Source organism: Nansenia antarctica (genome assembly GCF_963989245.1).
Source record: "Nansenia antarctica genome assembly, chromosome: 13".
NCBI lineage: Eukaryota > Metazoa > Chordata > Actinopteri > Argentiniformes > Microstomatidae > Nansenia > Nansenia antarctica.
Genome location: NC_137683.1, coordinates 29,853,804 through 29,868,803, shown reverse-complemented (window position 1 = coordinate 29,868,803; position 15,000 = coordinate 29,853,804). Strand labels below are relative to the sequence as shown.

Below are 15,000 nucleotides of genomic sequence, written 5' to 3'. Positions count from 1 at the left end.
ATACACACACACACATCATAGTTATACACACACACACAGCATAGTTATACACACACACATCATAGTTTACACACACACACATCATAGTTATACACACACACACATCATAGTTATACACACACACACACAGCATAGTTATACACACACACACACATCAGAGTTATACACACACAGCATAGTTATACACACACACATCATAGTTATACACACACACACACACACACAGCATAGTTATACACACACACACACACACACACACATCAGAGTTATACACACACAGCATAGTTATACACACACACACACATCATAGTTATACACACACACACACACACACACACACACACACACACAGCATAGTTATACACACTCACACACAGCATAGTTATACACATACACACACACCATAGTTATACACACACACACATCATAGTTATACACACACACACATACACACACACAGCATAGTTATACACACTCACACACATCAGAGTTATACACAAACACACAGCATAGTTATACACACACACACACACACACACACACACACACATCATAGTTTACACACACACACAGGGGCGCCGCTAAGGGGGTGGTAAGTTAGGACGATTCTAAGGGCCCAGCACTGACAGGGGCCCATGAGAATCTTTAAAAAAAAATATATTATATTTATAAATAATATTATTATTATCATAAGGACGTTAATGTAGCCGAATTCAAATTATAATTCTATGTATTAAAAAAAGTCACAAAAGAAACAAACTGGAGTTTTGTTTCTCTATGTTTAACAAAATGAAGCCTTATTATTTACCCCTCTATTTATTCACTGCATGGTTCAGTCCACCGCGCGCGAGCTGCTAGACTAGAGGAACGTTGCCGCCAATATTCTGACAAGGTTTCCATGACCAACATGTCCTGCTGTAGTATGTGTGTGGGACAGATGGAGGACAGCCAGATTGGAAATGCATCAAATGTACGTGTGCGTGTACGTGTGCGTGCGTGGACGATGTCGTGAAAGGCAAAGCCAAAGTCAGGGTCTCAAAAGAGAAAAGTAAAAAAATCTGTGATCTAATCACTGCGTGGATGATCTAGTTAGCTCGCTATAGCTAATTAACATTAACTTCAAGTATAATTAACTTACAGTGCACTGTCAGTATAATTTCAGTTAAATGTATGAGATGAGGGCAATTTTGGTCCAAATATAGGTTATTAGAGCTCAGTGGATTTGTATCCAGCAGCTATGCACTCTTGCTATAGCTAGCTAACTAGTATAATGTTACATGCTAATGACATCATGCACAGATGCAGCCTCCCAGTTGAAGGAGAAGGAGGTGAGTGGTAGGAGTTTGGGGTTAACAAACATATTTTGAATATTTTAATGTATGCTGCATTACCATGCAAGCATTGAATACAACTTTAGCTAATATTCATATTTAGTTAATAGTTCTTCCAGTAATTGCAATAACATTGACCACTGGCATCTTAATAATATTGTTGGCTAGCTAGATAACATTTAAGTTAGCTAATCTGGTGTAATGTATGTATTATTATGTTAATACTATTATAGACAATATTAGACATATTATGAATTATTATGAATTATGTACCTATGGATACTCCATGCCAGGGCCCACTTCAAGCAAGGCAGCCAGAGAGGAGAGCAGAGGTGGGGGGGTAGTGGTGGTCTAGTAGTGGATAGTGAGTTGGACTTGTGATTGGAAAGTTGCAAGTTCAAATCCCGCCTGAAACCTCACCACTACTTGTGTGCCCTTGAGTAAGGCACTTAGCCTTCAGTTACTCCAGGGGGAATGTCCCTGTAATTCGTAATTGTTTGGATTAAAAGCGTCTGCTAAATGGCAAAATTAATTAAAATTAAAAAAATTAAGAGGTAAAGAGGCAGAAGAAGAACAAAGGACAATGACAGCAGCACAGCAAGTTGGCTTCATCACTAGATTTCAAGGATCTTATTAAAGATTTTGCTACTAAGAAGGCCCAGCGTTTAGCTTTGATTTGATTTGATCTCTTTACTCCTATCTTGAATCGTTGTGCATTAGGCTAGATATAGTTTTTAGCTCTCCAGGTATACTAAATACTGCCGCAGTGTAAAAATAAAAATCTTCCCATTTCACATTCAATTTCGCTGGCACCATGTCTGTGTTGCTCCCTCTTGTATAAGACACGTTTGTCTTTGTGTGAAACAAGCAATGCTGAGTCAGTAAATATCTCTCTGCTGTAATTCTTCATTGATCTAATCCTGACAGTATTATGGCCAACTGATCTTTATAAGATCTACATTTATTTAGACACAATACCACCCCATTAAAATTATATATTTTACTTTTTGTGTGATTTATACTTTTATAATTGGGTTCCAATCTTCATTTAATTATACTTTTGTCCTTGTGTTGTTCAAGTCTTAATTTAATAAGTTAAAGAATGTTGAGATTTCTTTGCTGAATTGTTGATTCCTGTATTAACTGTAATTTTACATTTACAAAAGATGTCCATCATTGGATTTCTTGCAGTGCATCAATAGTTCATCAACTTCAACTGGGTTTAGGTTGATGGGTGGTTTAGGTGGGGGGGCCCAAAATTATATTCTGTCATGGGGCCCAGAATCTCTAGCGGCGCCCCTGCACACACACACATCATAGTTATAGACACACACAGAGACACACACACACACAGAGTTGGATGAGGGGAAGCGATATGGTAACAGCATTCGAGTAGTGTCATTTCTCTATTGTTTTTATGCTCTGCTAAGTATATATATTGTAAATATTAGTTTTTGGTGTTTCCTGTCACATGAACACTTGTGTATGTTTTTGTAGTCCACTAAATCTAAGACTACAATTCCCATGATGCCTAGCCACTACGTGAAATATTTGACACAGGTGTGCATTGGCTAAATCAAGTGATGTTGTTTGAACCCTTGAAACCACTGCATTCACTTGTCTGCTTCATGCCTGAAGAAGGTCTATGACCGAAAGCTCACAATAAACTATTGCAATCCAAACTTTTTGAGTGTGCGGATGATCGATCACCTGCACACGGATGTGTGGATGCTGTTATTTTGCATAAATTATTTGCAAATGCATATCAAATATTGATACTCTTCAGTTCCAGCACCTCAGTAAAGTCTGATCACGGATGAGCGGTGATATTTTCACTATTTAGTACTGTAGGTCTAAAATCTAACATTTCTCTCACACCCACACACACACACACACACACACACACACACACACACACACACACACACACACACACACACACACCCACACACACACACGCACACACACACACACACACACGCCCTGGTACCTGGGGAGTGGATGGGGAAGGTCTTCTCAGTGATGTTGCTGGTACAGAGGCTGTTGTCCAGAGGCCCTGAGGAGGAGGTGATGGAAACCTGCACACACTGACCGTACAGGTCGATCACAGCATACACCTCTGGGAGGGGGGGGGGGGAGAGAGGGGGGGGGGAGAGAGGAGGGAGAGGGGGGAGAGAGAGGGGGGAGAGAGGGAGAGGGGGGGGGGAGAGGGAGAGAGAGGGAGAGAGAGGGGGGGGAGAGAGAGAGAGAGAGGGAGGGGGGAGAGGGAGGGAGAGAGGGAGAGAGAGAGGGGGGAGAGAGAGAGAGAGAGGGAGAGAGGGAGAGAGGGGGGGGAGGGGGGGGAGAGAGAGGGGGGGGAGAGAGGGAAGAGGGAGAGAGAGGGAGAGGGGGGGGGGGAGAGAGAGAGAGGGGGGGGGGAGAGGGAGGGAGAGAGAGAGAGAGGGAGAGAGGGAGAGGGGGAGAGAGAGAGAGGGAGAGAGGGGGGGAGAGAGGGGGGGAGAGGGAGAGAGAGAGAGAGAGAGAGGGGGGGGAGAGAGGGAGAGAGAGAGAGAGGGAGAGAGGGAGAGGGGGAGAGAGAGAGGGAGAGAGGGGGGAGAGAGGGGGGAGAGGGAGAGAGAGAGGGAGAGAGAGAGAGGGAGAGGGGAGAGGGGGGATTTACCACCACAAACCTGGAATGCAGAGTATACTACACTGACCAGAGCTACTAGTCTTGTGTCTAGTCTTAATGCTAAAAGTCTGTAAAACTGGTGTGTAAACTGGTTCCATTAGACCAATGTAAAACTGGTGTGGTAAATGGCAATATTCCAATATGTAAAACGTGGAAAGAGAAAAGTAAACTGTTATAATTATGACTGTCAGACAATGCTGTAGTTCTACTGTCCATCACCACTTTGTTATGTTTGTCTATTTGCTGTCTTTTTATTTATTGTCCAATGTCAACTGTTACTTGTGAGTAGGGTTGGGTACCGAAAACCTGTACCGGTAACTTTAAATTCGGTACCTACCGAACCGAATTGCAACAGAGATTTCGGTGCCTCGTTTCGGTTCCTCTCTCGCCCCCTGGTGTCCGAAACGGACGTTACATGCAACCGCACTCAGTGCATGTAATCCCGAGACTGAATGCTCTCAACAAGTGCGAGGCAACGCGCTTGCAAAACAGTTTTGTGATTGGTCTGAATTTAGCGGGAAATATGGATTTCAGGAAATCCCTCTCCTTTGCGTCTCTCCATCACTTTAACAACGTTTTATTGGCAGGGGGAAAGAATTGGAGTCGAATTTTTATTGACAACGGATTTACATGCTGGAAAAACATGCAGCTAAAATTCAGGGAACATTTGGACAATAAGAGACACACGGAAGCTGTGGTCGCATGGTCTAATTACAGGACAATATGCGCGGTGCAAAAATAATCTAAAATCATCACGAACAGAACGGCGGAGGTACGGGAAAACAGGGCTCCTGTCGCTGTCATCAAAGGTAAAAGTTGGTTTTCTTTAACTCAGCTGATGCATTACCTTGCTGTTGATTGTTTACCGAATGCTTCATCTGACTGTCACACTGTGATTTTACTTGTGTAAACAGTTAATTAGCCCGTTTTGTGCGTGTACTCTCATGTAGGCCTACTTCATATTGATGAGCTGATAATCTTTCAGTGTGTGTGTGTGTGTGTATGTGTGTGTGTGTGACTGTCAGTCACAAGTTTATATTCTACGGATGTTGTTCAGTGCTGTATGCGCGTTCCCGGTTCTGTGTGTACTCTTGTGTGCTTCATATTCAATGAGCTGATTATCTTTCACCGTGTGTGTGTGTGTGTGTGTGTGTGTGTGTGTGTGTGTGTGTCTTGGGCGGATCTGTCAGTCACATGTATATTATACGGTAACCTATGTTCAGTGCTGTAGTTCCCCATGTTCTGCTGCAGCTGTAGCATCAGGATATGTTGGTATTTGATCACCTTATATAAAACATCGCCGCTCTGCATTAATGGCGTGCACGCGGAAAATCGCGTCAGTGACCACTGATGTGAAAAATCCTGGATTTCTATATAGATTTTTTTTTTTTATCAAAAGTACCGATTTAAGTACCGTTTCGGTACCCGTTTCGGTACCCAACCCTACTTGTGAGGGATGTCATTGTTTGTTTATCGAAAATAATAAAAACGATTAATCATAAAAAAAAGACTAGACTGTCCACCTTTCCCCGGGGGCAGGCCGGTGCAGGCTACTCCCTGGTCCACCCCTCTCCCTCACTCCCTCCCTCCCTCCCTCCCTCTCCCTCCCTCCCGCCCCCCCCTCAATCCCTCCCTCCCTCCCTCTCCCTCCCTCCCTCCCTCCCTCTCCCTCCCCCCCTCTCTCACCTTTCCCTGCGGGCAGGCCGGTGCAGGCGACTCCCTGGTCCACCCCGTTGATGTAGTAGTGGAGGTCTCCGCTGGCCGAGCGCATCATGCCGATCCTGGAGCCCGTGGTCAGGGAGTCCAGGTCACACCCATAGTTGTTACGCATGGTGTTACCATCCTGCATGATGGCTGTGCCACTGAGGGGGGGGAGAAGGCATAGGTAAGAGAGACCAGGCAGCAGCTCAGAAGAACGTTCATTCTAAGATCTAAGATCTAGAATGTTCATTCTAAGATCATTCTATTCTAAGCTCATTCTAAGAATATTAGAATAGATTCAACTTTATTGTCATTGCAGAGTACAAGTACCAGACAACCAATTGCAGTTTAGCGTCTAACCAGAAGTGCAAATAGTGATATAAGATAACATGACAGTGATAAGTGATAGGTAGAGTATGACAAGTATGGTAGTTAGAAATATATATAGGAGAGGATAGTAGTAAGCTATTCTCTCTCTCTCTCTCTCACCTGAGCATCCAGGTGTCGTAGTCGATGTCTGTCATGGTGTTGGGGAACTCCAGCTCTTCTGGCCTGATGGCAGTGACCCCTGAACACAAGACACAGACACCTCTGTAGCCCACTGTGTGTGTGTGTGTGTGTGTGTGTGTGTGTGTGTGTGTGTGTGTGTGTGTGTGTGTGAGAAGGAAGGTGCGGCGTGTGTGTGTGTGTGTGAAGGGATTTGAGATGAAGTAAAAGAGAAACACCTTACCTGCCATTATCTTACCTGCTTCTATTGACCCCGACCAGCGGTCCACCATCTTCTGGATCACGATCTCAAACAGCTCTCCATCACGAAGGCACCTGGAACACACCACATTCACCAAATCAGGATCACTGAATCCTCTCTGAATCTCTCCCCTCCCCTCTGTAAGGTGTAAACACCAACACGCCTCATCACACAAACAGACTGCAGTGGGCAAAGATAAGCGGAGGAAAACAAATAAAATAATGTTTTATATCAAATATGCTGAGAAAGGAAGTCTGTCTACATTCTGGGAGATCGAGCACTAAGGAAGCCCTTCCCTTCCTGTAGGAGATGTGCCAATGACTGTGGCGTATCTAACAATCCAGTCTGCCTGTGGACAGTGAAGCCAATAACTTGTTGCACAATAACTTGTGGTGCAGATGATTATGATTGGTCAAGCAAGAGTAGTGACCTCATCAGGGAGGAGTCTCCTCTACATGTGTCCTTCTCACAGGAGGGGGCTTTTTACCTGCTATTTCCCCTCTGAGCTCATGTAACTCTGCTTAATGAAAGGCCTCATTTGAGCCAATTGATTTAAGCTCTTTGTGCTTTATAAGTTCTACTCAATCTACTGAGAATCAATTAAATCCACAACAAAACAAAGAGAGGGAAAAAAAAGAAGTTAAGAGCCTCTCTGACCTGTTGGAGATGACTATGGCGTCGTTGAACTCGCTGCGGCAGTTCTGCCTGAGTGCGGTGCGCCCCCCGTTGGTGATGACGGCGTTGGTGCCGTGCAGCTGGTGGAAGCGCAGGTCGTTGGGCCCGTTGCCCCCGGAGACCGAGCAGGGGCTCCCGGGAGACATGGCCGACATGGGACCCTCCAGACTGTCCTCTGGGATGGGAGGGAGGTCCGCTAGAGGAGGAGGAGGAGGAGGAGAAGGAGGGAGGGGGAGGGGGAGAGAGAGAGGGAGAGAAGGAGAGGTGGTGGAGGAGGAGGGAGGAGGAGGAGAGGAGGAGGAGGAGGTGGTTAGGACCTAAGATGGATTTCTTGGGGGCAAAGCTTGGTAGCATGGGGCCTCTATCTGTAGATACGGTCTCAAAGACATTTTTATGACATCTCGATCAAATTACAGGACCCTTCTTTGATGACTTGTCCTAGATATGTGCGTTCTACCACCCAGTATCCTTACATTTTCAAAATCACATCAGGATAAGCTAGTATGAAGCTATTTAGCAGTTTTTCTGTGTAGGAGGCAGGCTGATTTACACCGGCCAACTAGTGGTGGTTGTGTGTAAGTAGCAGCTTGAGCATTGTAAAGAGGAGGTCTTTTAGTAGGTAAAAAAGGCACGGCTGTTCTAGTGTGTTAAATGATTGTGAGAATAGAAGTGCTCATTCCTTATGTTGTCAGAAAAGATAGTGTGGATACTGAAGGCCAGGTTCTTCAATAACAGACCTATGTTGTTGAGGAACCGATAAACAGATAAACAGATAAACAGTAGACTCAGTGGCCCTAGGCTGAACTTTTATCTATGTGTTGAGGTTTAGACCAGAGCAGCACACAGTGGAATGCTATGCTCATGCTCATGTCGTCCATGATGGTGGCCTGTGCGGCCTCCCTCCTCCCCTCCCTCCCCCGTCCCTCCCTCCCTCCCTCCCTCCCCCCCTCCCTCACCCATGTCGTCCATGATGGTGGCCTGTGCGGCCTCCCTCCCTCCCTCCTCCCTCCCTCACCCATGTCATCCATGATGGTGGCCTGTGCGGCCTGTCCGTAGAGGTCGACCACGGCGTAGATGCTGGGCGGAACGTTCCAGGCCGCGGGTCCCTGGGCCACGCCGTTCACAAAGAAGTGCAGACTCCCGTCCTCCTTCCTCACCACCCCCACAGTGTCCCCCGCCTGGGGGAGGGAGAGGGAGGGGGGAGGGAGGGGGTGAGGGGGAGGGAGAGAGAGGGAGAGAGGGAGGGAGGGAGAGAGGGAGGGAGAGATGGGGGGAGAAGGTTAATAATAATAATAATAATAATAATAATAATAACTTTATTTGTATAGCACTTTTCCTGCAAACGTTGCAGCTCAAAGTGCTCCAATCATTATATAATCATGACTTAATTATTTAGTAATTTAAAGGCAATATTAAAAAGATGAGTTTTTAGTCTTGACTTGAACATAGTGCTGAGGTTGCATCCCTAATGTAAACTGGCAGTGAGACAACTAGAGAACGGATGGACAGGAAGAGGAAGGAGAGAAAGCGAGGGGGGTAGGGAGGAGGAGGAGGAGGAGGAGGAGGGGGGAGGAGGAGGAGGAGGAGGGGGAGGAGGAGGGGGAGGAGGAGGAGGAGGAGGGGGAGGAGGAGGAGGAGGAGGAGGAGGAGGAGGAGGAGAGGTGTTGGTCTGACTCACTTTGAGGCGGTCCAGGTTGTGTCCATACTCGTCCAGGATGGTGGTTCCGTTGTGCATCACTCCGTTCCCTGTCATCATCCACGTCCCTGGGAGAAGAAAAACAACAAAAACATTCCAAAGTGGAGAGGTGAGAGTTAGTCGTGTGTTTCGATGTCCACACATAGGGCTTTCACACCGCCAAGGAACCGTTCCAGTTCCCGTTCGCGTTCAGGTACCTCCGAACCTTGATGCTGTCTGGCGAACGAGCCCGCGTTCATACCAGTGTAACCAGAACCATCCGCATCATCAACGCTGGGTGATGAAGGGGCGGGATGAACAAAAATGTCACAACTAGATGGCAGCTACTTCACTGGAAATGAGGATAATATCTTCCACTACTACAGTATCTAAAATAAACACTATTTTCTATGAAACAAAACAAAAGACACTTTCTACATGCGTTCTCTTACTAATCAGCTGTTCCGTTACTGGAATAGAAATGGCTTACAAAGTTCGCGTTCGCGCATGTCCGCGCGCGTGTGCGTGTGTTTGTGTTTGCTGAGCATGTGAGGAAGACAGAGAGAATGATGAAACTTTTGATATTGTTTTGATCACTAATGATTAGATTTAGATTAGATTACATGTTGTCTCCTTCCTTCTTGCTTGTCTTTGCAGCCTAGAATATGACACACCCACTGACGACGTGACTGTTCTACGCTTCGGTTCCCGCTGCGAACCAACTTTTCAGTCTCCTAACCAATTTATTTTTGGTCGGAATGTGCCGGCTGGTTCCAGACTTGGTTCACGCACGCAAACCGGCACGGTTCTTTGGCGGTGTGAAAGCCCTAACAGTAGCACAGTTTACCTGAGCGCAGGTTGGTCATGGTGGAGGGTTGGGGTTGTGGTTAGGGTTGTGGTTTAAAGGTTTACCTGAGCGCAGGTTGGTCATGGTGGAGGGTTGGGGTTAGGGTTAGGGTTGTGGTTAGGGTTGTGGTTTAAAGGTTTACCTGAGCGCAGGTTGGTCATGGTGGAGGGCAGCTGCAGGTAGGCGGGGTTGTGCGTGGTGACTCCGATCTCGATGGACCCCGCCCACTTGTCCACCATCTTGTCGATGCGGACCTGGAACACCTCATTGGAGCGCAGCGGCCGGCTGCTCAGGACCACCCCGTGATTGAAGTCGTCCGTCGCACTGCCAGGGTAGAAACACCAGGGTCAGCTGATGACTATATGATGTTTTGTATTTTTAAAATATTTTTGTTGAAGGAGGAATGCCTGAAGAAGGTCTAGGACCGAAAGCTTGCAATAAACGGCCTCAAATAAATGGCCAGGGGTGGTCCAGTGGTCTAGCACTGCGGTCTACAGTTATACACACATTACGCCCCATGTCGGCATGGGTTCGTTTTCGCCCAAATATGCCCTCTCTCCCTTCTTCTCCTTACTTTCCTGTCTGCAGGGTGTCCACGCATTGGTAGAACGTGCGAAAACAGGGTTTTGCCAGGGTTGCTCTACTTAATCACCATAAAAAAAGACATTTTTGGCAGTGACCACTTGTTAGGTCTAGATTCTATTGAGATAAATTCCCTCCCTCCCTCCCTCTCTCCCTCCCGCCCTCTCTCCCTCCCCCTCCCCCTCTCGCGCCCTCTCTCCCTCCCCCTCCCCCTCTCCCTCCCTCCTCCCCTCTCCTCCCTCCCTCCAGACTCACTGAGGTCTCAGGGCGGTCCGTCCCTCGCTGATGACGGCCGCCTTCTGGCCGCAGTTGGAGTGGAAGAGGAGGCGGTCTGGGGCGTCGGGGTCGGGGGGACTGAGGAGGGCCAGGGCGGGGCGGGGCCGGCCCCCCCCCACGTCGGGCGACAGCGCCCGCATGATGGCGTTGTTGCGTCGCAGCCGGTCGCTGTGGTTGTGGTTGTGGACGATGGTCACCTTGACCGCCATGCCGTACAGGTCCACCACCCCGTACACCACCCCGGGGGTCTGGGCAGCTGCTACGCCTGGGGGGGAGGGGGAGGAGGGAGGGGGAGGGGGGAGGAGGAGGAGGGAGGGGAGGGGGAGGGGAGAGGAGGGAGGGGAGGGAGGGGGAGGAGGAGGAGGGAGGAGACGGAGAGGGGGGAGGGGAGGAGGAGGGAGGGAGGGAGGGAGGAGGAGGAGGAGGGGGTGGAGGAGGAGAGGGGGGAGGGGAGGAGAGGGGGGAGGAGGAGGAGGAGGGGGAGGTGGAGGAGGAGGTGGAGGGGGAGAGGGGAGGGGGGAGAGGGGTCAACCAGAGGTCAACTGAGGTCAATGCTAGACTAGAAACTAGACTAGAAAATCCAAAATGTTAAAGATTTGCATTCGTATTAGAATAATGACAATAATCACATTGGATGAATGACAATGATTCACATTGGATGAATGATCCAACATCAGGCTCGACAGTAAGATCTGAGTGATGAGCTCACTCCCAATCTTCCGTCGGAGACTGAAGACCCACCTGCTTCCCCCTATACTGTGTGTACACTGTGTCTCCCAAAATGTCTACTTGTACTGTTTCTCCAGTGTCAAAAAACAACCGACGGTCTCTCCCCTGAGTCCCCTGAGTCACCTAGTCTCACCTTGGTCGATGCCGTTGATGTAGAAGTGAAGCGCTCCGCTGGCCTTGCGCATCAGTCCTATGTGATCCCCCTCCTGAGAGAGGGAGGGAGAGAGAGGGACAGGCAGGGAGGGAGGGGGGGGGGGGGATAAGGAGGGGAAGGAGGGAGAGAGAGGGATGGGGGGGAGAGGAACAGGCAGGGAGGGAGGGGTGGATGGAGAGAGAGAGGGACATGCAGGAAGGGAGGGGTGGAGGGGATAAGGAGGGAGAGAGAGGGACGGGGGGGAGAGGGACAGGCAGGGAGGGAGGGGTGGATGGAGAGAGAGAGGGACATGCAGGGAGGGAGGGGTGGATAAGGAGGGAGAGAGAGGGACGGGGGGGTAGAGAGGGACAGGCAGGGAGGGAGGGGTGGATGAGGGGGGAGATAAGGAGGAGAATGATAGAGGTGAAAGAGGGTAGAGCATAACATGAACGGGGAATACAGTGAAAGTGTGTGTGTGTGTGTGTGTGTGTGTGCGTGTGTGTGTGTGTAGACCACCCTACCTGTAGTTCGTCCAGGCTGAATTCACAGTACTCCCTCCGAGTGCCCTTCCCGTTGGTCAGGATCCCACAGCCACTCATCATGATCGTCCCTGACACACATAGTTATACACACACACACACACACACATCATAGTTATATACACACACACACACACACACACACACACACACACACACAGACACACAGAGACACACAGAGACACACAGAGACACACAGAGACACACAGAGACACACAGAGACACACAGAGACACACAATGAATCGTCACAACATTACGTCACGTGATCTATTCCACAATAAACTTCATGTGTGAACACGATTTCGCTATTGATTGTACGGTAAGTAGCTTTTGGAATAAGGCATCTGCTAAATGCCAAAAATGTAAATGTAAAAAGTGTGTGTGTGTGTGTGTGTGTTAGGTGTGTACCTGAGCGCAGGTTGGTCATGGTAGCAGGGTAGTCCAGGTTGTTGGGGTTGTGTGTCGTCACGCCGATCTCGATGGAACCTGACCACTTGTCCACCAGCTTATCGATGCGGATCTGGAAGATTTGAGTGATTAACATTTGTCTTTATTTTCATAAACATGAAAGACAGATACATAGACAAACAGACAAACCAACACGCAGACAACTGGGTACATTAAAAAGCTTCACAAGATCAAATAAAATAAGATCAAAGATCTAATAAAATAAGACATGTTCTCAGCATTAAATAAAAAAGAAAAAGAAAAAGATATAGCCTGCTGCCTGACCCACGGACGAACACCTTGCTAGGTAATAATGTTAGCTATACCTAGCTATGTACTGTCAACTTAGGCCTTAAAAAGCCTAAGTTATTGCACGCAGTCCCACTCATATTTTTCTTTTTATTGACAGAGACAGTAGAGATTTAGACAGGAAGGATGGATGGGTGAGAGAGAGAGAAGGGATGACATGCAGGATATGTCCGCGGACGGAATCGAACCGGGAACCCTGCGGTTACATGGTCAGCGCTTAACCCGCTACGCCATCTAAGCTCCCCTGAAAAGCCTACCTGACCCAGTGACAAACACTGACAGCTGACAGCTGTCAATCTAGAGGGGGAGTGGTTGGGGGGTGGGGTTAACCAGCTATTATTACCGCTACATATACATTGTTTCAATGTGTGACACATCATTTGAAAGCTTACAATCTGTAGTTTCAGCATTATGTAAAAACAGAAACATGACTTTGGCCCTGGTTGGTCAGAACACTGGCTGGTGACACATATTATTTCACCAGAGGGCTGGAGTCCAACACTACCCAATGGAAACACACTTCCTCATTCATACCCTCCGGCACTAGCATGTAAATATTAATCCACCCAGCCCTCAAACCCCTAGCATATGGAGATGAGCAGATTCATTACAAGACGTTGGCTCTGGTTATGTCCAAAATGGACCCACTTTACTTGAACTCTACGTACGTCTCATTAAATTTCATCCGTTTATGAATCATCTGTCGAACGGGTCACCGATGAATCGGACTCATAGTGTCGTACTTGAATCTGAACTTGACAGTTGATACTTGAATCTGAACTTGACAGTTGATACTTGAATCTCAACTTCCGTAATGTTGTTCACACTAAGAATTAGTTGTAGTTGTTTACATTAAGAATGTTGATATGCTGGTTAGCATTCTGCTGCTATCACTTATTCTATTATTGACGCTCTGATGCTACTGTATACAGGCCTGCAGCCATCGTTGGTTGTTGTCTATAATCATGCTTATTCTTATTGGTTGTTGTTTATATCCTGCTTATTCTATTATTGATTTTGTATTTCTACTGCAATGCCAAAGACTATTTAGAACCTTGTACCTAAGAATTTTACTCCTTGTATCCGTACATCCATGTAATAAAAGCAATAGACCTATCGCTAAGCCACACCCCGAAATAGAAATTGTCCAATCATATCACAGCAAAAGTCACTACAGGCAGAAAACTCGGACAAACAACTGAAAAGCTTCTAGACTAAATATTCTTGTAATCTTAAAAAAAAAACATGTCTATTACATGCTGTGGTAAATCCGAAATCAGAAATGTGCCAACTCCCGCCATTGTAAGTCATTGAATGTCATTCAGTCACGGTCGGTCAGTCAGTCAACTGTCAATGAAGCGTTGTTTGTTTGTCAGAGTTCTCAAAGGGGGTGTGGCTTAGCGATAGGTCCATTCTGACTAGGGTTGGGTACCGAAAACCGGTACCGGTATGGTACCGGTTACTTTACATTCGGTACCTACCGAACCGAATTGCAACAGAGATTTCGGTGCCTCGTTTCGGTTCCTCTCTCGCCCCCTGGCGTCCGAAACGGACGTCAACCGCACGTGACCTTGCCCGTTAAAGTTCCACACAGTGCATGCAATCGAGACTGAATCGCTCTCAACACACGCGAGGCGACGCGCTTGCAAAACAGGATTTACATGCTGGAAAAACATGCAGCTAGGCACATTTGGACAATACGAGACGGAATATGCGCGGGGCAAAAATAATCTAAAATCATCACGAACAGAACAGCGGAGGTACGGGTAAACAGGGCTTATGTCGGTGTCGTCAAAGGTAAAAGTTGGTTTTCTCAGCTGATAATATGCATTACCTTGCTATTGGTTGTTTACTGAATGCTCCATCTGACTGTCACACTGTGATTTTACTTGTGTAAACAGTTAATGAGTAACGTTAGCCCGTTTTGTGCGTGTACTCTCATGTAGGCCTACTTCGTATTGATGAGCTGATAATCTTTCAGTGTGTGTGTGTATGTGTGTGTGTGTGTGACTGTCAGTCACAAGTTTATATTCTACGAATGTTGTTCAGTGCTGTATGCGCGTTCCCGGTTCTGTGTGTAGGCTACTTCATATTCAATGAGCTGATTATCTTTGTGTGTGTGTGTGTGTGTGTGTGTGTGTGTGTGTGTCTTGGGCGTATCTGTCAGTCATATTCAGTGCTATATGCGGGTTCCCCATGTTCTGCTGCAGCTGTAGCGTCAGGATATGTTGGTATTTGATCACCTTCTATATAAAACATCGCCGCTCGGCATTAATGGCGTGCACGCGGAAAATCGCGTCAGTGACCACCCCGCCACTGATGTGAAAAATCCTGGAAAA

At 47.3% G+C, this 15,000-nt stretch overlaps 2 protein-coding genes across 4 annotated transcripts in view; one reads left to right on the top strand and one right to left on the bottom strand.

Annotated features, from left to right (window-relative positions):
• The window catches only part of sat2a.1 (spermidine/spermine N1-acetyltransferase family member 2a, tandem duplicate 1), a 119,429-nt gene that overhangs the window by 46,638 nt on the left and 57,791 nt on the right, over positions 1–15,000 (top strand). The window lies entirely within an intron of this gene.
• neurl4 (neuralized E3 ubiquitin protein ligase 4) overlaps positions 1–15,000 on the bottom strand; it is a gene marked incomplete at its 3' end in the record, with an annotated part of 28,169 nt that overhangs the window by 10,131 nt on the left and 3,038 nt on the right. Inside the window, exons 4-15 of one of the 2 annotated variants that reach the window (XM_080544458.1) lie at positions 12,314–12,425; positions 11,887–11,975; positions 11,366–11,438; positions 10,483–10,768; positions 9,788–9,969; positions 8,802–8,887; positions 8,139–8,301; positions 7,106–7,319; positions 6,431–6,522; positions 6,190–6,268; positions 5,686–5,861; positions 3,322–3,450 (exon numbers count right to left, since the gene is read on the bottom strand). In XM_080544458.1, the coding sequence (XP_080400584.1) occupies positions 3,322–3,450; positions 5,686–5,861; positions 6,190–6,268; positions 6,431–6,522; positions 7,106–7,319; positions 8,139–8,301; positions 8,802–8,887; positions 9,788–9,969; positions 10,483–10,768; positions 11,366–11,438; positions 11,887–11,975; positions 12,314–12,425 (1,681 nt within the window). The remainder of the gene's footprint in view (positions 1–3,321; positions 3,451–5,685; positions 5,862–6,189; positions 6,269–6,430; positions 6,523–7,105; positions 7,320–8,138; positions 8,302–8,801; positions 8,888–9,787; positions 9,970–10,482; positions 10,769–11,365; positions 11,439–11,886; positions 11,976–12,313; positions 12,426–15,000) is intronic. The other variant, XM_080544459.1, reaches the window with a different exon arrangement.